The sequence below is a fragment of the Geotrypetes seraphini genome, chromosome 17, assembly GCF_902459505.1.
Source record: "Geotrypetes seraphini chromosome 17, aGeoSer1.1, whole genome shotgun sequence".
NCBI lineage: Eukaryota > Metazoa > Chordata > Amphibia > Gymnophiona > Dermophiidae > Geotrypetes > Geotrypetes seraphini.
The window spans coordinates 29,475,904-29,499,109 of NC_047100.1; the positions used below are offsets into that span (position 1 = coordinate 29,475,904).

The window sequence follows — 23,206 nt, forward strand, 5'->3', positions numbered from 1 at the left end:
GAAAACGTTGAGATTTATAAGTAAATTAACACCTATCCCAATAAACAAATCAACTAATCAATCTCTATGGATAAACTCCAAGATCAAAATTGGCGGAGCTCAAATCCTTTGGAAGAACTGGATTATTGCAGGCATTAGATCTTTGGATGACGTTATTTCAGAAGGTAAACTGCTGGATTTTTCACAATTGCAACATAGATTTGGTCTTAATAAAACACAAAGTTTTAAATGGTTGCAATTGAAGCAGGCCATTCAGGTTGGGTTCCCTGAATGGAAAAGGAGAAATTAGGTTCTTACCTGCTAATTTACTTTCTTTTAGCTTCTCCAGACCAGTAGAGGTTAACTTTACGAATGGGTATATATCTAATCATGACCAGCAGGTGGAGACTGAAAACAAAACTTTGGGACAGTATATACTATCCTCCCTTCTCTATTTACCTCAGTCTGCCGAATAGCCAAGCAGAACCAAGAACTGGAAAACAGGAAGAAAACAATACTCCGAACAGGAGTAACAAATAACATACCCAAATGCTGTTGGAAAATGCAGATGAGAAATACCCGAAGGAAAATGTCCCCACAGCTCGCCAGCTAAGCCAGCCGAGCCACAGCCGCTGTTCTTTAATTCTCCCCGGCCCTAGAAAAATACTAGAACCCGCAGCAAAAAACAAAAACTGCCCGCGAAAACAGCCCCAACAACAACAACAACAACAGACAGGGTGGGGACCTCTACTGGTCTGGAGAAGCTAAAAGAAAGTAAATTAGCAGGTAAGAACCTAATTTCTCCTTCTTTAGCACTCTCCAGACCAGTAGAGGTTAACTTTACGAATGGGACGTACCAAAGCAGTCCCTCTCACGGGCGGGACCCCCGAAGGGCCGATACCAGAACACGCTCACCGAACACCGCGTCCCGACGCGCCTGAACATCTACCCGATAATGTCTAACAAAAGAATACAAGGAGGACCAAACCGCAGCCTTACAAATATCCACCGGAGGCACGAGCGACGACTCAGCCCAAGAAGCCGCCTGACCCCGAGTGGAACGAGCCTTGAGAAACTCCGGAACAGGCTGCTGTTTCAGAAGATAAGCGGAAGCAATCGTCTCCTTGATCCAGCGCGCAATAGTAGCCTTAGAAGCGCCAGCTCCCCGACGAGGACCAGCCAGGAGGACAAAGAGATGATCGGACTTCCGGAATTCCTGGGTCCGCTGCACATCAGAGCGAAGGACCCGACCGACATCCAACTTGCGCAGCTGCCGTTGCTCAGAAGAGCCCTCCCGACCACCCAAGACCGGGAGAACCACCGATTGATTGACATGAAAAGGAGAAACAACCTTCGGCAGAAAGGAAGGAACAGGCCGCAAGACGACCCGCTCCCTAGACAACTCCAAGAAGGGAGCCCTACAAGAGAAAGCCTGCAGCTCAGAAATACTCCTAGCAGAAGTAATGGCCACCAAAAAGACCGCCTTCAAAGTAAGGTCCTTCAAAGAACAGTCGTCCAAGGGCTCGAAAGGCGGGCGCACCAAAACAGAGAGAACCAGATTAAGATCCCAAGAGGGAACCGAGGGCCGTAGGGGAGGCCTAAGCAACTTGGCCGCCCGCAGAAACCGAATCACATCAGGAAGAGCCGATAAACGCTGACCTGACACCAACCCTCGAAAGGTCGACAGGGCCGCAAGATGAACCCGGAGAGAAGACCAAGCCAGGCCTCTATCCAGGCCATCCTGCAAGAACTCTAGAATGTTAGGCAGAGAAGCGCGAAAAGAGGTCACTCCCCGCGCCCGACACCATTCCTCAAAGAGACGCCAAACCCGCACATAAGCCCGAGAGGTAGAAAGCCTCCAGGACCCCAACAGTGTAGCGATCACCTTGTCTGAATATCCCTTCTTGCTAAGGCGACCCCTTTCAAGAGCCACGCCGTAAGACAGAAGAGAGACGGGTCGAACAAGGGAATGGGACCCTGCATCAGAAGGTCGTCCGAGAGAGGCAGAGGAAGAGGAACCGCCACCAGGTGCCTCACCAGATCCGCATACCACGGACGTCGAGGCCAATCCGGAGCCACCAGCACCACCAAACCCGGATGGTGAACAATGCGAAGAAGCACTCTGCCCACCAGCGGCTAAGGAGGGAACACATACAACAGCCCCTCCGTTGGCCACGGCTGGACCAGAGCATCCAGACCCTCGGCCAGCCCTTCCCTGCGACGACTGAAGAAGCGGGGCACTTTGGCGTTGCCACTCGTGGCCATCAGGTCCATCAGGGGCTGCCCCCAATCTTGCACTATCAACCGAAACGCTCCGGCGCCGAGAAACCACTCTCCTGGATCCAGGAAGTGACGACTGAGGAAGTCTGCCTGAACATTTTCTACCCCGGCTATATGAGAAGCCGAGAGGTCCAGAAGATGGGACTCCGCCCAAACCATGAGCCGAGCCGCCTCCTGCGCCACAGGAGTGCTCTTGGTGCCCCCCTGACGATTGACATAAGCCACCGCCGTGGCATTGTCCGACAGGACTCTGACCGACTTGCCCAGCAAAAGGGAGTGGAAAGCTAACAGCGCCAGCCTGACCGCTCTGGTCTCCAACTCGTTGATCGACCAGGAGGCCTCCTCCGCGGACCAGGTGCCCCGAGCTGAGTGGCCCATAAACTGAGCCCCCCAACCGAGGAGACTCGCATCCGTAAGGAGCACCGTCCACTGCGGGAGATCCAAACCCACCCCCTGAACCAGGTGAGGGGTCCGGAGCCACCAGCGCAGACTGCAGCGCGCCAAGCCTCGCAGGGGAACCGGAACATCCAAATCTTGCCTCCGGGGAGACCACCTCCGGAGCAGAGCATACTGAAGAGGACGCATGTGGGCCCGCGCCCACCTCACCACGTCCAGGGACGCCGCCATTGACCCCAGGACTTGGAGGAAATCTCGCGCCCGAGGACCCCGGGACGCCAAAAGCAGGCGAATCTGAGATTGCAATTTGCTCACCCGGGCCTCTGGAAGGAAGACCTTCCCCAAGGAGATGTCGAACATAACCCCAAGGCACTCCAGACGCTGAGCCGGGACCAACCGACTCTTGGAAAGGTTGACCACCCAGCCCACGACCGGAGAAACTCCACCACCCGAGCCGTAACCCGGGAGCTCTCCTGCAACGACTTTGCCCGAATCAACCAGTCGTCCAGGTAGGGGTGAACCAGGATGCCCACCGACCGCAAGGCTGCCGCGACGACCACCATTACCGTGGTGAACGTCCGAGGAGCCGTGGCCAGACCAAAGGGAAGCGCACAGAACTGAAAGTGCCGCCCCAAGATCGCAAAGCGAAGGAAGAGACGTAAGAAACTCCCCCGGCTGAACCGCCAGAATGACCGACCGCAGCGTTTCCATGCGGAAAGACGGAATCTTGAGAGCTCTGTTGACCCCTTTCAAATCCAGGATGGGCCGAAAGGTCCCCTCCTTTATGGCCACCACAAAGTAAATGGAGTACCTGCCGGTGCCCCACTCCGTAGGGGACACCGGCACCACTGCCTCGAGATCTAGCAAACGCTGAAGGGTCTGACGAAAAGCCTGCGTCTTCCATGGAGTCTGACATGGAGAAGCGAGGAAAAGGTCCGGCAGAGAGCGGGTAAACTCCAGAGTGTAACCGTCCCGCACCACCTCAAGGACCCACTGATCGGACGCGATCTCGGCCCATTTGGGGAAAAATTTGCGCAGCCGGGCCCCCACCGGAACCAAAGGGGGCGCCGGCAAGGAGTCATTGCGCAGGACGGGAAGCGGGGGAACCGGCGGAGGGATTCCCTGCCCCCCGACGGGCCCCCCGAAAGGGCTGCATGCGCTGGAAGAACCGACCCCGGGAAAAAACCCTGAGCCGGGAAAGAAGCAGCCCCACGCCCCGGGCGATACTTGCGAAATTCCCGCAAACGCCCCCGGGCAGCCCCACACCTAGACGCAGGGCGGGCACGGTCCTCAGGCAGACGGGGTACCTTCGAGTCCGTCAGAGTCTGAATCAACTCATCTAATTCCTCTCCAAACAAAAAGACCCCCTAAAGGGAACTTTAGTAAACTTAGCTTTGGACGCAGAATCCGCCGCCCAAGCGCGCAGCCACAAAATACGCCGCGCGGCCATGCCATAGACTTAGCCGAAATCCGCACCAAGTCATAAAGAGCATCTGAGAGGAACGAGGCAGCCATCGCAATCTTCGCTACCTCCTGATCCACTAGAGACCAGTCATCAGACTCCCGATCCAGGACACGCTCAGCCCACCGAAACACGGCGCGAGCGACTAGCTCCCCACAAACAGCCGCCTGGACCCCAAAGGCAGAGACATCAAAATCATACTTAAGAAGAGTCTCTAACGCACGCGCCTCCGAGACCCTAAGAGCAGAACCGTCCATAACAGGCACGGTATGCCGCTTAGGAAGTGCCGAGACCACCGCGTTCCCCATTGGCGAAATTAAGGTAGCCCTACCTCCCTCCGGGACGGGATACCCAAGAGCCAAGGCGCACACCAAACGAAACTGCGCCCATAGGCCACTGCGCCAACACAAAATCCCGCAAATCCTGACGCACAGGAAAAGAGCGGGAACCAGGACAGACCCCCTGAAGCAGAGGGGCCCCCATACGCGGGGTCTCCGGCGGCGCCACTGCAAAAATGCAGCACCAAGGAGACCTGCTACACAGGTCTAAAAGCTCATCCCTCTGAATAAAAAAAGCGCACCACGGACGCATCTGCTCTGGAAGACGGGAAACCCGCCGCCCCGCTGCCAACAGGCGTCCCCTCTAGAGGATCCTGGAAGCCCGCCAAAGCAGCCAGGTCCTCAACCAGGCCAACACGCTCCTCCGCCCACCAATTCGCAATCCAAGCCCCCCCGCGGGCGCTTGGATGAGGGAGGAGGAAGAGGGGACGCCAAACGAAAAGAGGGAGGCAAAGCCATAGGGGGCGCGGAGGGAAACCCCCCCCCGAAACCCCCCAGGCGCACGTGGGACCCCCAAAAGTCCGCACAAAGAAAGAAAATAAATTGGGGGCAAAAAACCCCTGGGGGTCCCCAGGGACTCCCTGCCCCAGCAGGGGTCCATGCTGAAACCTGCCCCTGTGTTCGCCATACAGGGGGAAGGTCACCTGAGGTTGCAGACAAAATGGAGGGGCCAGACAAAGAAAATGGCGAAGTTCCCGCCAAAAATGCTCCCTCCATGGCCTGTAGCGGCTGAGAAGACTGAACAGTCCCAGCCGCTAAGACAGGCAAGTCGGCATCAGCTGTCAAAAAATCAGCTGAGAGGGAATCCTTCGGGGAATCCCTCCGTGGGCGGTTGTGGAAGACCGGGCTTCCCCACTGCTCCAAGCCGACTCGCGAGGCACCATCGGCGGGGAGCTCTGGGCGCCTGCAGCCGCTGCCGACGGAGCTCCACCACCTCACCGACCCAAACCGCCGAGTTCAGGCCGGCCGCGAGTGCCTCGCGGCTGGACTAAAATTGTGGCCTACTCCCCCGGAGAAGGGCACAATTGCTCCAGACGCGACCTAGCTATAAAAAAGTGCTGGTTACATGAAAAAATACAGCAAAATACAGTTTTCTTAAAGGGAAACAACCCTTCAGACCAGCACTACCTCAGGATTTTTTTTTTTTTTTTTTTTTTTTTACAGAACAGACTCCACAGGCTCTCGAAGCAATATGCCTTGCTTGACTTAGGGGGCAAGGCTTACTGCTGAGGCTCCTCTAAAAAAATGTGGGGAGGTGGAGGAAGTGGGGGGAGGGACCCCGCTCGTGACCCGCCGGGTTTGACACCCCCGAGGTCGGACGGACCCCCAAACAGGGCCCGACCAAGCTCCGTCCGGCCAAAAACAGGGACAATAAACCCCTAAACAAATTCCAACAGCCCTACCAAGAGAGATGGGTACAGATCACTCAACACCTGCTGGAGACTGAAAGAAGACTGGGGGAAATAGAGAAGGGAGGATAGTATATACTGTCCCAAAGTTTTGTTTTCAGTCTCCACCTGCTGGTCATGATTAGATATATACCCATTCGTAAAGTTAACCTCTACTGGTCTGGAGAGTGCTAAAGAACATTGAATAATCAATATAGTTTAAAGTTCTTATGTTTTCAAGCAGACTTCCTAGGACATCAAGCCGCATTGTGGTATAAATTAATATCTGGATATTTGAATAAAAAACCAAAAAATGGTCTAAGAGATATTTGGAGCATTGAGATTAAGCATCAAATTAATGCATCTCAATGGCCACTAATTTGGTCTTGGAGAATGAGATGTACAGTGTCAGCATCTATGAGACAAACTTGGTTCTTTTTATTGCATAGAGCTTTTTGGACCCCTACACGTTTGCAAAAATTAGACAGTTCTAAGTCCAATAAATGCTGGCACTGTAATCTGGAACCAGGGACTTTAGATCACTTACTATATCATTGTCCCTACATTAAAAGTTTTTGGAATTCAATTTGGCCACAAATTAATAAATTGATGGAAAATCATATAGCAATATCATATGATACAGTATTATTTGGAATGATGATGAGAAAAAAAAGTCAAATTTCACCAGAAAATAACAAGCTTTTATTAATTATGACAGGGGTTGCCATTCAGCATATAACTAATAATTGGAAGAATTATAATAACCTAAATTATACATTTTGGTGGAATACAATATGTCATATATTTAAAATGGAAAGAACAATAGCAATACAAAGAGGGACATATACTAAATTCATAAAAATATGGGGGCCATTGACAAAATATTGCAATGAATAATTAGTAGGATTTTCTTCTTCTTTTCTTCTTTTAAATATCTTCTTTGTGACACACATAGAGGGGGGGCAGTGAAAATAATTTTACATAATAAAATATAATATGATTTACAATATGTAATGTATGATTGAAAAGTAATAGAAGGGTGGGGGGAGGGAGGGGGGATAAAATACATTTAGAATATAATGTATTAGATATAAAAGTGATATTGTGTATTTATCAATTGTACTTTAATATTTTGTACACTTTATGTAAAAATTGAAAATAAAAAATAATATACAAAAAAAAAAAGGTACAGTTGCAATAACCTGCTATAGGCAGTGCATTTATGTTAAAATCAATATTAAACACCCACCAACACAAATAACCTAGTCCCATGAATATGAGAGCAGAACAGTAGGTACAACTTAAATCCAGCATCCACAGCCCAACTGCTCAGCCAAAGTTGCCTGCCAGCAACAAAGGTGAAAAGCATGTCAAATAGCATCAGATTTGGTGATTTCGAAACACAGCCATCTCAAGTCCATCTGTTGACTACTTATCACCAGAAAATATTCAGAATTCACTGACTAGCCAGGCAGCCATTTTCAGCTAGTTGGACAAAACACTTCTTACCATCAAGTGGCACAGTGTAAGAAATACTGTACCTTGCTGTCAACTATCCTATCCAGCCATTTAAACTGGTTGATGATGAGTCTTGGTAAGTTGATTCCATCACTGCCAACACTGATAAGGAAAACAGATTAGAAACAGTTTAGAAAATTACTCAAAATACAATTATTTGTAGACGCCTTTTTCTAGCCAATAATTTTCTTCTTTTCATATAAGCCTTGGTGTTAGTTTGCAAATATGATCTTAGAGGATTGTTTGTGTGTTTGTTTTATTATGGGGTTTTAAAATATAATTTTATGTATATAAATTGTGTAAACCGTTTAATTCTAAAAAGTATAGGCATTTTTTAAATAAATATAAGATTAATAGCTTATTGTGACAAATCTCAACTTCTCTTTTTACACAATGGAGAAAGGGAGGTTAATTTAAAAGTCATTTGTATATAGAGCAAAGCTTTATGTATAAAAAAATGGCTTTTTTCAAAACTGCCTGGATGCTATGTAGGTAGAAGTGCATAAGTTTACCCAAACCAAATGGAGATAATCTTGAGGAGCGGACGTTAGCATGAACTTCTATCACCATTTGGATCACCACATTGCATTGACTAACTTAACTAATACAGGGGGAAGGTCACCTGAGGCTGCAGACAAAATGGAGGCGCTTCCCACCAAAATCAGAGCCTGTAGCGGCTGAAAAGCCTGAACTGTCCCAGCCGCTAAAGCAAGCAAGCCAGCAACAGCGGTAAGGGAGTCCCCAACAGCATTGGTAGTTAAGGAAACATTTCCCTGACTGCCAGCAGCTAGGGGAATCCCTGTGTGGGCGGCGAGGGAAGCCCGGGCTAACCTGCTGTCAGCTGCCTGCATGCGAGGCACTCACAAAGGGGATTTCTGGACGCCAGCACTTAAAGCCGACGAGGATTCCCCTTCGCGTTGGCCGGCACACCACGAGCACAGGCTGGCCGCATCGACCTCTCGTCTGGAGCACAATGAGCACTTTTTCCAGAGGGCGTGATAGGACAGAGTACAGTATTGGGGTTCAAAAAGGGATTGGACAATTTTCTGTTGGAAAAAGGGATAGAAGGGTATAGATAGAGGAGAATTGCACAGATCTTGGACCTGTTGGGCCGCCGCGTGAGCGGACTGCTGGGCACGATGGACCTCAGGTCTGACCCAGTGGAGGCACTTCTTATGTTTTTATGTTCTTCCCTGTGCTCATACCCTCATATCCATCATCACCTCTCTATCTCCCTATCCTCTTCCCCTGTGTTGAACATCACTCCTTTATGTCCCCACCTCCCTTCTGTGTTCCTATTTTCCCCATTTCTAATATTTCCCCTCTGATCTGTATGCTCCTTCCTGTGTCCGGCATTGCACCCCCCCACCCCCATATACCATCCCCATGTATCTCCCCCTTTATGTCTCGGTTCCTAAGTCCCCATGCACATCATTTCCCCTGTTTCTGTTACCTTTCTGTGTCCAGATTTCTCCTCTCTTCCTCACCAATGTGTCTCTCTCCTCTCCAACCCCATCTAGCTTCTTTCTCTCTTTCTCTCCCTGCTTCCAGCATCTGGCTCACCTGCCTGAACTTCTTCCCTTTCTCTTTCCTATTGTAGATTCAATATTTGTCTCCCTCTTACTTCATCCCCTTGGCCCAGCATCTCTTTCCATTTCACTCCCTCCTTTCAACTGTGAGGGAACGCACGTGGTCACCGATTGCTGCCGTCCGGGCATTTCCTTCCCTCCATTCCCCTCACCTTCGTGGCGATTTGCCTTTTTCTTTTCTCCCAGTGGCACGAGCCCTTTAACAAGTTGCACGCAGTTGCTTCAATCTTCTCCTCTGCTGCAACTTCCTGTTTCTGGTTGCATCAGAGGAAAAGATTCAAGCAGCCGCACGCGACTTGTTGAAAGAAGAAAAAAGAAAATCATCACGAAGGTGGGGCGAAGGGAGGGAGATGCCCAGACGGCGGTAAATGGGAAGGGGTTTGCCGGACCGCACGATCAATGACCACACGCGGTCCCTCACTTCACTGCGGAGACAAGGCCATTCACCGCTCCATTGGGCAGTGAATGGCCTTATCTCCGTCCGTACCCACGGCAACCACTTTTTTTCTCTCCCCGTTTCGGCAGGTTACCCGCGGCTAGCAGTCATCGTGTCATTCTTTACTTTGAACATCCCCTCCTTCATGCACTTGAGTTGGATAACCTGGACAAACCTGGACATACTGAACTACCTAGTGGAGAAATACCTTGTGTATGTTGGACATTACAGCCATTTTAACACATATTTTCTCACAGTCTAAGCAGCCTTTCTTTACAAGCTAACCAGATGAAACAGCATGTACTTCGCTAATCTATGAAAATGATACTCCTGCTGGCCTAGTTCTTGTCTTCCTAAGGAGGATACTTCTCCAAGGTTCGGTGACCATTGTTCATTTGTACTGAGCTGTTATCAGTGCCGTATGACATATGCAAGGCACCCTGAGAAGCCATAAACCACCCATAACAAGTTACAACCCCTGAAGGATGAAGGGGGAGTAGGGATGTGGGGGCCTGGTGCCTGTCTCTAAAGCAAGCCATGGAATCCAGGCATGGCCAGGATGCTGGAATGTCACCCTTGCATCTTTGTTTCAGTTTGCTGCATAAGACTGTCTACGAGGACACCATCCTGAAGACATATAGTGTTTTATAACAAACAAATCAGCCTCAGCAAGGTGATAAGGATTCAAGATATGGACAAAAGAAGTTCCTGAAGTGCCCTCTGTTTCTGGACTGCTAGGGCCCCTCTCGTGGGAGGGGAAGTGAGAGAGGCGTGGACTGGGGGGGGGGGAATAGTTAGGTATACATTTTTTGTATCACTAGGGAGTCATATGACCAGAGTTCGGGGATGAGCCTTTTGAAACAAAGCAAGAATTTATCTGTATAAAAGAACATGCATCACAAGTAGGGTCAGAGAGGTTTACCTGCTTATGCCGGAGGGTGTGCTAGCCCCCTGCTCGGCATATGAGTGTAAGTATTACTCTCCATTGCATATTCTGAACTGACAATATATATTTCTTTCTATTATGTCTCCGCTGCTATAAATTTGTAAGCCATTAAACTAACAATAAAAAATATTGTCTGTTTTGGAAAATACAATGCCGTCTTGTAGTCATTCCAATGAGGTCAACAAAGCAGCCTTTTTTATCTCACACTAAACATGTTTCTGTTTAGGAAGAGCATTCCAGTGTGTTCCTGTGTTCTGTGGTGGGATGATCTATTCCTTATCAAGTAATATAAGGAGCAGGAACAAGTTACATGTCAAAAGGACAAAGATGGAAAAAAACACACATACCTAGACACTAAAACACCCACCTGTCATATAAAAATTCTGGCAGTTTCTCAAAAAGTACGCTGATGACAGCAGGCTGGAGAGAGAGAGAGAGAGACCCAATGAGAAATAGCTGTTTACAAAACTGAACCTCCTGAAAAACTACATATCTATCCATTCACTAAATTATGGCTAACAAAATTTAGAGTGCTCTGTGCCAGATGGAAAAATTAATGTCTTACCTGATAATTTCCTTTCCTTTAATTGGAGCAGATTAATCCAGACACCAGTTTGGTGTTCACTAACTGGCATATTCGCTGTAGAATCTGCTCCCCCTGCTGACTCTTGGACATCAGGTCACATGACCAGCGACATAAGCAAAGTCCTGCCTCTGCATTATTTTTAAAGAAAGTCTTTAGTGTCGGCCCATATAATCAAAGAAAAGTCCTCCTTGACTACATTATCCACACCAGAATCTCTTTTTTTCTGTCCTGGTACGTACCATGTTCACACTATATATCGTGCTGCTGTTCCGGGACTCCTGGGGAAATTTTTGCTCCCCTAACAGACTCAAAAGTCATGTACCATGCTCCAGAGGCCACATGGGAGCTAAACTTGGAAGTTTCTGCCATTCCGCTTCACACAATGCGACGCGTGGTGCATGGGCACCTTTCCGTCACCCATCCTTCACAAACAAGGCATGATATTGGGGTATCAGAGTCATAGGACTCCATCCCTGACACTTTGGAAGCAAACTTAGGTGTTTTGGAGAAGTTTGAGAACTTAGAAAAAAAATTGGGAAAATCCAAGATGGCGTAGCTGATGAGTTTTAGTGTTAAAAACAGCTTAAAATCACCTTTAAAAAACCAGGATGTTAAAGGGTGGGGAGACCAAGGCCCTAGCTGTAGAAACAGTTATAATCAGCTATTAAAGCTTCCCGCTCTTCCCCCCCCCACACACACACACAATTTTTCCAACAGGCTGTCACAACCTTACTCACAGACCACGTGTTGGGGAAATGATGCTGCTGCCTACTTCAGCTCCTCCCAGGTATAGCTGTTCTAGGAGAGGCCCTCTGGTTCCAGTCACTCAACCATTTCACTGGAATCTTCAGGCTGCCAGTCAGACCTCCATGGACCAATCCCCCCAAATCTCTCATGAAAAAAAGGGGAGAGGAGACGAAACACAGGAGGTACTGTGAGCGCCCCAAAGGAATGCTATTAACGCATAAATAGCCTGCACTCCAGCCCCTGACCAAGTCAAAGGAGGGAGCAAACGCCAGGTAAACAGTCCCTGGGCTTCACTAATCTTAAGCAGGCTGACTGAAACAGGTCCCTGAAGGATACACCTGCAGATTTAAAATGTACTGCTCTCTACGCAGGTAGACCCTTATCAAATGGGATCTCTTATTTCACAAAAAAAACCGCGACAACAGTGAAAAACTTCAAACTATCACAAAATAAATAAATAAACTGAGCAGATCAGAAGACACCTTTCATGCTCGCCTACAGAAAGAGAAACTTAAGGGAGCAGTAGAAGGTTTCAAAATCTGTAATCAATACCTTTCTGCAGTATACTAGCAAGAATGGACAGAGTACCCTAAGATTCAGTATATCATTCCTAATGCACTGAAAACAAGCATTATGTTTCAGTCCAAACTAAAAAAATCTGGAGGGTCACATGGTGCAATAAACTGAGAAGCAGTGTTTCTCCTCAGATCCCGATTTCACCGCACTAAAAAATAGTCCAGCGAGTATTCTTTCTAGTTTCTCCTGCCCCGATTTACAATGGTTCAGCTGTTATACTGCATGGACAAATTTCTGAACAGAGTTGCCAAGGAGATGTCAACAAAATCCGGGCAAATGAGATTTGGCCCCTTAGATTTGACCAAGCCTAAGATGACGGTGGAGGAGGTGGATACTGGTGAGAACAAGAAGAGAGGACCCAAATTTCCACATGAGAAAAGGACAATCCAAACAAACAAAACTGGGGAAATCCAATGTTCTTGATGCTTTTTTCATTCAATTAATCCTTAAAAACACGATGTCCACATTTGTAATTGAAGGACCCAAAACACGCCTTCCTCAGGGATCCTATGGTATTAATTTTAAGAAAATGTCATATGATTATTTTAATACTCAGAAAGAGCAGTGGAATGGTACCCAGTGAGAGATATTTGAAAAAAGTGTGATTACAAATACTGGTAAGTAAAGCACAACGATTGTGCTAGTGAGGAGATCAAAGATGTGAAAAGTTTATATGTGTACATGCAAAGTGGAAATATTACTGAAAAGAGTGAGTGACCACATGAGAATAAGAACATAAGAATTGCCGCTGCTGGGTAAGACTAGTGGTCCATCGCACCCAGCAGTCCACTCATGTGGCGGCCCCCAGGTCGAAGACCTGTGCCCTAACCGAGACCAGCCCTACCTGCGTTCGTTCTGGTTCAGCAAGAACTTGTCCAACCTTGTCTTAAATCCCTGGAGCTTGTTTTCCCTTATAACAGACTCCGGAAGAGCGTTCCAGTTTTCCACTACTCTCTGGGTGAAAAAGAACTTCCTTATGTTTGTACGGAATCTATCCCCTTTTAACTTCAGAGAGTGCCCTCTCGTTCTCTCTACCTTGGAGAGGGTGAGCAACCTGTCTTTTCCCTTCATTATCTTGAATGTTTCGATCATGTCTCCTCTCAGTCTCCTCTTTTCAAGGGAGAATAGGCCCAGCTTCTCTAATCTCTCACTGTACGGCAATTCTCCCAACCCCTTAACTATTTTAGTCGCTCTTCTCTGGACCCTTTCAAGTAGTACCATGTCCTTCTTCATGTATGGTGACCAGCGCTGGACACAGTATTCCAGGTGAGGGAGTACCATAGCCCAGTACAGCGGCATGATAACCCTCTCCGATCTGTTCATGACCCCCTTCTTAATCATTCCTAGCACTCTGTTCACCCTTTTTGCTGCCACTGCGCATTGTGCAGACGGCTTCATTGACTTGTCGGCTAGTACTCCCAGGTCTTTTTCCTGGAGGGTCTCTCCTAGTACTGCCCCGGACATCTTGTGTTCGTTTGTGGGATTTTTGATACCAACATGCATTACCTTACACTTATCCAAGTTGAACCTCATTTGCCATGTCTATAAAAGAATTAACAGCTGGGTCAATATGCAACAACCAGACGCCAATAGTCTGGTAACCTACTTCGAGCACAAGATAAAAACAGTCAGGGACTCTTTGAAACAAAGCTTGAATCAAAATGATGACCTGGATCACCAAGCAGTAGACATCTATGCAGGCATCCCAGCAGACAGAGGCTGGGACAAATTCCAACCAACCACCGTAAGTACAGTCTCAGATTTACTAAACAGACTATCAAAGAAAAGATGCTGCCTAGATGTCTGTCCATCATATCTTCTAGCCCATGGCTCGCTGACCTCACCAACCTCAGCTTAGCATAGGGCATATGCCAAAAATCCTTATCCGCCGTCGCCCCAACACCAATCCCAAAAGTGATAGGAATAGATTGTATTAAACCTGAACATTTTAGACCAGTAGCAGGAATCTGATTGGGTTCTGTGTCAACGACCAATTGGCTAATTAGCAGAATTTCTACAGAGAATGAAAGCACTACATCACACACAACATGGCTTCAGATCCTTGCATAAGAACATAAGAACATAAGTTGCCTCCACCGGGATCAGACCAGAGGTCCATCGCACCCAGCGGTCCGCACCCGCGGCGGCCCATCAGGTCCATGACCTGTCAAGTGTTCCCTGCCCTAAAAAACCTATCCTTACTTCTATCTGTATCCCTCAATCCCCTTTTCCTTCAGGAATTTATCCAAACCTTCTTTGAATCCCTGTAGTGTCTTCTGCCCCACCACAACCTCCGGGAGTGCGTTCCATGTGTCCACCACTCTCTGGGTGAAGAAGAACTTCCTGGCATTGGTTCTAAACCTATCCCCTTTCAGTTTCTCCGAGTGCCCCCTTGTACTTGTTGTTCCCCACAGTCTGAAGAATCTGTCCCTGTCTACCTTAAATATGCCTTTCAGGATCTTGAAAGTTTGTATCATGTCTCCTCTAAGTCTCCGCTTTTCCAGGGAGAACAGCCCCAGCTGTTCTAGCCTGTCGGCATACGAAAGGTTTTCCATACCTCTTACCATTTTCGTCGCTCTTTTCTGGACCTCCTCAAGTAATGCTATGTCCTTCTTGAGGTACGGCGACCAATACTGGACACAGTACTCCAGATGCGGGCGCACCATTGCACGGTACAGTGGCATGATGACTTCCTTTGTCCTGGTCGTGATACCCTTCTTGATGATACCCAGCATTCTGTTTGCTTTCTTTGAGGCTGTCGCACATTGTGCTGATGCTTTCATTGCTGTATCCACCAGCACACCCAGGTCTCTTTCAAGGGTACTTACATCTAGCAATGTTCCCCCCATTGTATAGCTGAACATCGGGTTCTTTTTCCCAACATGCATGACCTTGCATTTCTTTATATTAAAACGCATCTGCCACTTTTTGGCCCACTCTTCCAGCTTCGTTAGGTCCCTTTGCAGGTTTTCACAGTCTTCCGTGGTTCTAACCCTGCTGCAGAGTTTGGTGTCATCTGCAAATTTGATAACCTCTCATTTCGTCCCTGTCTCCAGATCGTCTATAAATATATTGAACAGGAGCGGTCCCAACACCGACCCCTGCGGAACTCTGCTCGTGACCCGTTGCCAGTCTGAGTATTTGCCCTTCACTCCAACCCTCTGTTTTCTGCCTGCCAACCAGTGTTTAATCCATCGGTATACATCCCCCTCCACTCCGTGGTTCCACAGCTTCTTAAGCAGCCGTTCGTGGGGTACCTTGTCGAAAGCTTTTTGGAAGTCGAGGTAAATTATGTCTATGGGTTCCCCTTTGTCTATCTGGCTGTTTATTCCCTCAAAGAAATGTAGTAAGTTTGTGAGGCAAGACCTTCCCTTGCAGAAGCCATGTTGGCTCTCCCTCAGCTGCCCATTTTTTTCCATGTGCTCGCAGATGCTGTCCTTAATAAGTGCTTCCATCATCTTACCCGGAACCGAAGTCAAGCTCACCGGCCTGTAGTTTCCCGGGTCTCCTCTTGATCCTTTCTTAAAGATAGGCGTGACATTTGCTATTTTCCAGTCCTCCGGGATCTCCCCAGTTTTCAATGATAGATTACATATTTGCTGGAGTGTTTCCGCTATTTCCTTTCTCAGTTCTTTTAGTACCCTTGGGTGGATTCCATCCGGGCCCGGTGATTTGTCGCTTTTTAATCTATCTATCTGTCGTAGGACGTCCTCATGGCTTACTTCTATTCGCTCCAGCTTTTCATCTAGATCCCCACTTATAATCTCCTCAGGTTCTGGTACATTGGATGTGTCCTCGCTCGTGAAGACCGACGAGAAAAACTTGTTTAACCTGTCTGCTACCTCTTTTTCCTCTCTTACCACTCCCTTTCTGGTTCCATCATCCAACGGTCCCACTTCCTCCCTTGCCGGTTGCCTCCCCTTCACGTACCTAAAGAACGGTTTGAAGTTTCTCGTCTCCCCAGCCAGCTTCTCTTCGTATTCTCTTTTTGCTTCCCTAACCACTCGGTGGCACTCTTTCTGGTGTTTTTTGTGTTCCTTCTGGTTTTCCTCAGTTTGGTCCTTTTTCCATTTTCTGAATGATGATTTCTTGTCGCTTATCGTCTTCTTCACTTCCTTTGTTATCCACACCTTGTTTTTTGTTTGATTCTGTTTGCACCCTTTCCTAAACCTGGGGATGTACATGTTTTGTGCTTTTTGCACCGTGTTCTTGAGTAGGGACCAGGCTTTCTCTACGGTCTCCATCTTCCGTGAGCTGTTTCTGACTTTATGTCTCACCATTTTCCTCATAGCTTCGTAGTTCCCTTTTCTGAAGTTGAGTGCCTTCGCTGTGGTTCTCTTCACTTTTGATGTTCCCATTTCTAGTTTGTACTGGATCATGTTGTGATCACTGTTTCCTAGTGGCCCTACTACTACCACCTCCTTTGCGGGTCCCCCTAGACCGTTGAGGATTAGGTCAAGAGTGGTATCTCCTCGTGTCGGTTCCTGGACCAGCTGCTCCAAGAAGCAATCCCTCACAGCCTCCAGGAACTTTGTTTCCCTCGCGCTGCTGGAGTGTCCAATGCTCCAGTCTATCCCAGGGTGGTTGAAGTCTCCCATAACCGTCACCCTTCCGCTTTTGCATTCCTGCCTCAATTCTGCTTCTAGGTCATTGTCACTTGTTTCTGGCTGTCCAGGTGGGCGATAATAAAGTCCCAATTTTGTGTCGGCTCCCTTTCTTCCTGATAACTTAACCCATAGCGATTCCAAACCTTCTGCCCTTGTTGCCGTATCCATCCTGGTCGAGTGAATGGAGTCCTTTATGTATAGCGCTATTCCTCCTCCCTTCTTACATGTCCTGTCTTTCCTATAGAGTTTATAACCTGGTAGTACTACGTCCCATTTGTTGTCCTCAGACCACCATGTTTCTGTGATTCCAATTATGTCTAGGTCCTCTTTGTTGGCCATGACTTCCAGCTCTCCCATTTTGGTCCGTAGACTCCTTGCATTGGCGTACAAGCAATTTAAGTTTTGGTTTTTTACTTTCCCTGTTGTTCTTCCTTGTTTTTGCATTGTTGTTCTTCCTTGTGGGTTGATTCTCTTGTCGTCCCCTTCTTGGGGTGCCAGCCCCTGAGTCCCATTTTGTTCTTCCCCTTCCCATGGTGTGATTTCTTTGTCCTCAGCTGTCTTCCTCATTTCTGCATGTCCTTTTAGTTCCTGCTGTTTTTCCTTCTTTTCGCTCTCTAATTTCACTTGTTCCTTGAACTCCTGTAGTTCGTCTTTGAGTCCTTTTTCACAATTTTCCCACTTGCCTTGGAGGCTTACTTTGCATTTTTCCCTTTCAGTATCTTCCTTTGATATTCCTTCCCGAAGCGTCGACACCAGATCGACTGTCAGCTTTCCCCCTCTCCTCAGTTTAAAGCCTTGTCTATTGTGCTCTTGACATTATTTGCCAGCATTCTTGTTCCTGTCGTGCTCAGGTGCAGTCCGTCCCTCCTGTAGAGCTTGTTCTTACCCCAAAAAGTTGACCAGTTCCTTACAAACTGGCATAGCACAGTCACTTCTACTGGAGCTGACCTCAAAGGCCAAGGCATATCTAAGCAAGGGCACAAATTCAATTCTTTTACAGCTTGACATTTTGGCAGCATTCGATGCCGTGGACCACTCGCTTCTATACAAATTCAGTGAGCTAGGCATAAGAGGCACAGTACTGAAGTGGTTTACAGAATTCCTCTCCACAAGAACCTACAAGGTGAGAAAGGACAATGACAGGTCACAAACATGGAAGGCTACCTGTGGTGTCCCACAAGGCTGACCATTGTCCCCCTCTCTGTTCAATATATACCTAAGTGTTGTAAGCATAAAATTCACAGACCCCCTAACCCACATACTCACCTACGCAGATGACATCTTTATAACCGCATAGAACTTCACGGTATTGCGGTATATAAGCTGTTATTATTATTATTATAACCCTTGTTAAAAAAAACCTTCACCAAAACCACAGCACACATAGGATGACTAGTCAATGACCTCTGTGCATAGACTACAACAAACTTCCTAAAACTGAACAAACTAAAGACCAAAGTCTTATGGTTTGGAAATTACAACACTTTACCTTACACAGACCTAATACTAACAATTAGTGAAATGCTCAAACTGGAACAGTCCTCAAAAGTCCTAGGTGTGATCTTCAACTCAGATCTCACCTGCACACACCAAATAAACAACTTGGTCAGGAAATTTTTCTTCATTCTTAGGCAGTTGAGAGCAATCAGACCACTGCTGAGTCAATCCAACTTCAGAACAATTACTCAAATCCTCCTTCCCTATCTAGACTACTGCAACTTCTTATATGCAGGCATTGCAGAATATGATTGCAAAAGATTACAACTGCTCCAGAACACAGCAGCAAGACTGATTTTCCAAAAGGGCAAATATGAAAGCATCTCTTCACTCCTGAAGGAGTTACACTGGCTCCCTGTGAAGAGGCGAATACAGTACAAAACAGCTTGCATGGTACTCAAAATCATCTACGGGGAGAACTCCACAGGATTTGTCGCAGACATCACAGTCAAACACTCTTTCCTCAAGTCAAGAACACTCCAACAGTACAAACTGACCTTTCCTCCCTCCCCTCCTTCAGGCGTAAGTAGGAAGGGGCTCAGGGATCTCACGTATGAAGAAAGGTTAAAAAAACTGCGTATGTACTCGCTGGAGGAGCGAAGAGAGAGAGGGGACATGATTGAGACCTTTAAGTATATTACTGGGCGTATAGAGGTGAAAGATGATATCTTCAATCTTACAGGGCCCTCGGTAACCAGAGGACACTCGCTGAAAATCAGGGGAAGGAAATTTCGGGGTGATGCTAGGAAGTACTTCTTCACCGAAAGGGTGGTCGATCATTGGAACGAGCTGCCTCAGCGGGTGATTGAGGCCAGCAGCGTGTTAGATTTCAAGAGAAAATGGGATATTCATGTGGGATCTCTAGGAGAGTAAGAATCAGGGAGTGGGTCATTGGTATGGGCAGACTCGATGGGCTATGGCCCTTTTCTGCCGTCAATTTCTATGTTTCTATGTACAACTCAACTTTTGCTTACCAGGAACCCAGGACATGGAATGGTCTCCCCCTTCACCTGCGATAACAATGCCACCACTACAAAATCTTCAAAAAGAATCTTAAGACCCATCTTTTCCCCTTGGACCTATAGTGAAATCCCAGGAATCTACCCCCTGCTCTTTTCTGGTGTCCAGTTCCTAAATCTTGTAATCCTTTGATTCCCCCAATTCTACATCCAATGAACATGTCCTGAGGGGGAAGAGGAGTAATTGTGAAGGTTATCAGATGATGATCAGAAATGGAGGGATCATCAGGGTGAAAGTTAAAATCCCCAAGAATGAGGGAGGGAGAAGATGAATCAAGGAAACCTGAAAGCTAGGAGCCAAATTCAGTGAGGAATCCAAGGAGGCTACTTGGTTGGGGTCTTCATCCTTGCCGGTTGTCCCGGACTCTGCTCTTCCTTTACTTAATGCCCCTCTCACGGTGACAATGGAGATTGATGGGGTGATTTTGGGCCTTAAGCTACAGTAATCTCCTGGTCCAGATGGATTTAGTAGTGAATTTTACAATCTTCTGAAGCCTCACCTGCTTACCCCATTGGTACAATATTTCTCATCTGCTACTGATCAGTTGTAAATTTAAAAAATATCATGAGCGCACACTTTCCTTTCAAGCCGCCACTTGGGACAAAGGACAAATGGCCATGTCAAGTCCTTTATGAAGACCTTCTATGTTTATCTGTGAATAAAATTTTGCCTATAAAAAATTCAAAAAGTTTTTTTTTTTTTTTTACAAGGCTGATTACATACCAAAAATGGTTTTTGAAATGTGTTTCAGCACCATAACTGAAATTTGGTCTGCCTTTGTCCCAAATCCCTTTCCTGCCCTCCCTTTTCTTTATCTTTCACTTCCTAGCTTTTCTCTCATTTTCTCCCACCTGTCCCTTCCTCATTCTCACATCCACATCTCCTAGTTAAATTTTCCCTCTCATGCCATTAGGACCCTGCCAGATACCCATGACCTAGATTGTCTACATTTGAAAACAGGATACTGGGCTTGACGGGCTTTGATCTAACCCAGAATTAAGATTCCAGTTCTTTGCTCATCTCTACTCTCCCATATACCCTCTCTCTTTTGGCTTCATCTCTGTTCTTAGCTTACATAATCTGCCCCCTATTCTCCCTCTACACCCAGTCTATTTGTTTTGTTGCATAAAAAGATCCCCCATATTGTGTGCCTTGATGCATAATTAAAAATAGGTTTACCTGTAAAATTTCAATTCCAAGAAGTACTTTAATAAGGCTTTCTTGGTGAGGATTCACTAGATTACTGTAAAAAAAAAGAAAATCAAATAAGATTTTTTTTTTTTAGAGCACCATTACTTTTTGCAGAACTGCACAAGAGAAAAGTGTAAGGTTTGAGGTGATATGTGAAGCGCCATTACAAACGCCAGGTCCCGAGTTCAATACCTTCACGGAAGATTCATTAGGGAGTAAACTCAAATGACAAGCACAACCCGAAGTGATTGCATAAAGAATATAATATAGAAATAGACTTAATATTATAGAAAAGCAAGATTCATAACACCTCTTAACCCCTCTTAGCTGCAAGTTCGTTTGTTACCTTTAAAGCAATGGCTGCAATGACATTCCCTAGACATGAATGATATGATCTCCCATAGGCCTTTGCTGACATTGGTTAGGGCAACCAAAAGTGCTGATTGCTAGCAATACTAGGCTGACAAAAAGAACTTTGCCTCTGGTTACAGCTGACAGGCCATTTTGTTATTAGGCATGTGCTTTCTCTGACCTGAATTCTTCCTCACATAAATGGCCACAGGGAAGCAAACAATTCCTGAATTTGTCTCTGTCTTCAATGTGAGACTCCAGGCCGCTCACAAATTCCTGAATCACCTGCCAAGAAAACCAAAATAAAAATGGTTTGTCTGTATCTGTCACTAACAAATCACCTAATTTTTCCTTCAACTTTTTCATTTTTCCTTTGCTTTATTCCCATGGTGAAGGAGAGGAACATTTATAGACAGGTATGATTTTACCGATTCTGGTGTAATTTTGGGGGGTTCCAGTCTTGTTTGGAGTAACTATTACTTAACTATAGACTGGATTTTTCCCTGTACTTGCCATAATATTTTTGAAGAAAAACACAGGGATTGATAAGGTTCTCCATAGTAGGTGATAAAGCCAAGAATAAATGCCGAGGTGATACTAGTGTAAGCTTATGAGTACTTACCTAACCAAAGATATCAGAAGATTTCAGCCTTCTCCAAAAGTTTGGGCCCCAAGTACAGAAGCCCAAATAATTCTGCACGGAAGAATTTATTTTTCACAGCCAAAGACTTCATTACCACCTCTACTTTTACCTTTCAGACTAACACTGCCATGCTTTTATGTTTTAGAAGCATGTAACTAAGCCTTTCTATTGCACAGTGTTTCTATATTGATAATACAAATCCCTTCTTGGTGAAGAATAAAGGATGAGAGATTTCTAGGGGCTAGATTCACAAAGCTTACCGATCGGTTTGCAACCCTGACCCGATTCACTAACAAGTTTCAAGTTTATTAAAAGTTTGTTGTACATGCAGGAGACAAAAATAAAATAGTTTGAGACAATAAACGTACAATGTATACATACAAATAATTATCGATACAAAAGGAAAGAGGGATGAACTACAATCTTTTAAAGAAGATAAAGATACATTTAAGGAAGACACAACCAGAAGGTAATGAAGAATACAGTGGTACCTCGGTTTACGAGTGCACCGGTTTGCGAGTGTTTTGCAAGATGAGCAAAACATTCGCAAAATCGGCGCCTCGGAAACCGAGCATGGCTCGATTTACGAGCGCCCCCCCACGATCCAGCACCCCCCCCCCCCCCACGGAGAGAACGTGAACTCGCAGGCCTTGAGCATGCGCAGATGCTCAAGGCCCAGCAAGAAGAGGAGGCCGATCTTCGGGCACCGGCACCAACGCACAGGATATGCCGGTGCCGGTGCCCAGATGACAGTAAGCAGCGGCGGGAAGGTGCCCAATCGTGGCGGGGGGTGCCAGATCGCGGGGGGGAGGAGGGTGCCAGATCGCAGGGGTGGCCTTCGGGGGGAGCAATGCCGGTTCTCGTGGGGGGGGGATAGAGCAGCGCCATTGGCCTCGAGGGGTGGGAACGTATCAAAACGAGTTTCCATTATTTCCTATGGGGAAACTCGCTTTGATAAACGAGCATTTTGGATTACGAGCATGCTCCTGGAACGGATTATGCTCATAATCCAAGGTACCACTGTAATTTTAAAAATATGGCTAAGCCTAAAGTAGAGAGTAGGGGAGATTGTGACCTATACGTAAGGTCTAATTAAGATTAGGTATTTGAGCATAAGGATTGATAATAAATGAATTATCCTATCTATGTCTCAAATGCGTCTTTATACAAGTTACATTTTAATGAACTTTTAAATTTATCTAATGAGGATTCACCAAGTAAGTAAATTGGTAAATTGTTCCAAAGCTGTGGTGCTATAACCCAAAAAAATAGTAGATCTTCTAGTACCTGTTAAGGGATAGTCAGCAAATATTGTTCTGTTGATCTAAGTGTCCTAGCTGGAGAATATGGTATCAGGAAACGATCCAGAAATATTGGTGCGTTGGTTTGTTGGATTTTAAAGGTTAACAGTGCAATTTTATAAATTATTCTATGTGAGATTGGTAACTAGTGTGCTTTTTGTAGAAGAGGTGTGACATGATCATATTTTTTTGTTAGTAATAATTTTTATTGCTATATTTTGTATAATTTGTAGTCTTCTTATTTCTTTCTGGGTTATACCATGAATGAATGTGTTGCAATAATCTAGCCTAGAAATGACCAAAGAATTAATGAGAATGTTAAGAGCTTCTGGTTTTAAAACTTTAGATAAAGATC

The 23,206-nt window shown here is 46.4% G+C and overlaps 1 protein-coding gene across 4 annotated transcripts in view; it reads right to left on the bottom strand.

Moving 5' to 3' along the window:
• Positions 1-23,206, bottom strand: part of FANCD2 (FA complementation group D2) — a 319,297-nt gene that overhangs the window by 262,983 nt on the left and 33,108 nt on the right. For all 4 annotated transcript variants that reach the window (XR_004537318.1, XM_033925761.1, XM_033925762.1 and 1 more), the window contains exons 4-7: positions 21,089-21,192; positions 20,545-20,608; positions 10,700-10,752; positions 7,385-7,463 (exon numbers count right to left, since the gene is read on the bottom strand). Coding sequence is in view for 3 of the 4 variants with exons in the window: in XM_033925761.1 (XP_033781652.1) it covers positions 7,385-7,463; positions 10,700-10,752; positions 20,545-20,608; positions 21,089-21,192 (300 nt within the window). In the remaining variant the exon portion in view is untranslated. The remainder of the gene's footprint in view (positions 1-7,384; positions 7,464-10,699; positions 10,753-20,544; positions 20,609-21,088; positions 21,193-23,206) is intronic.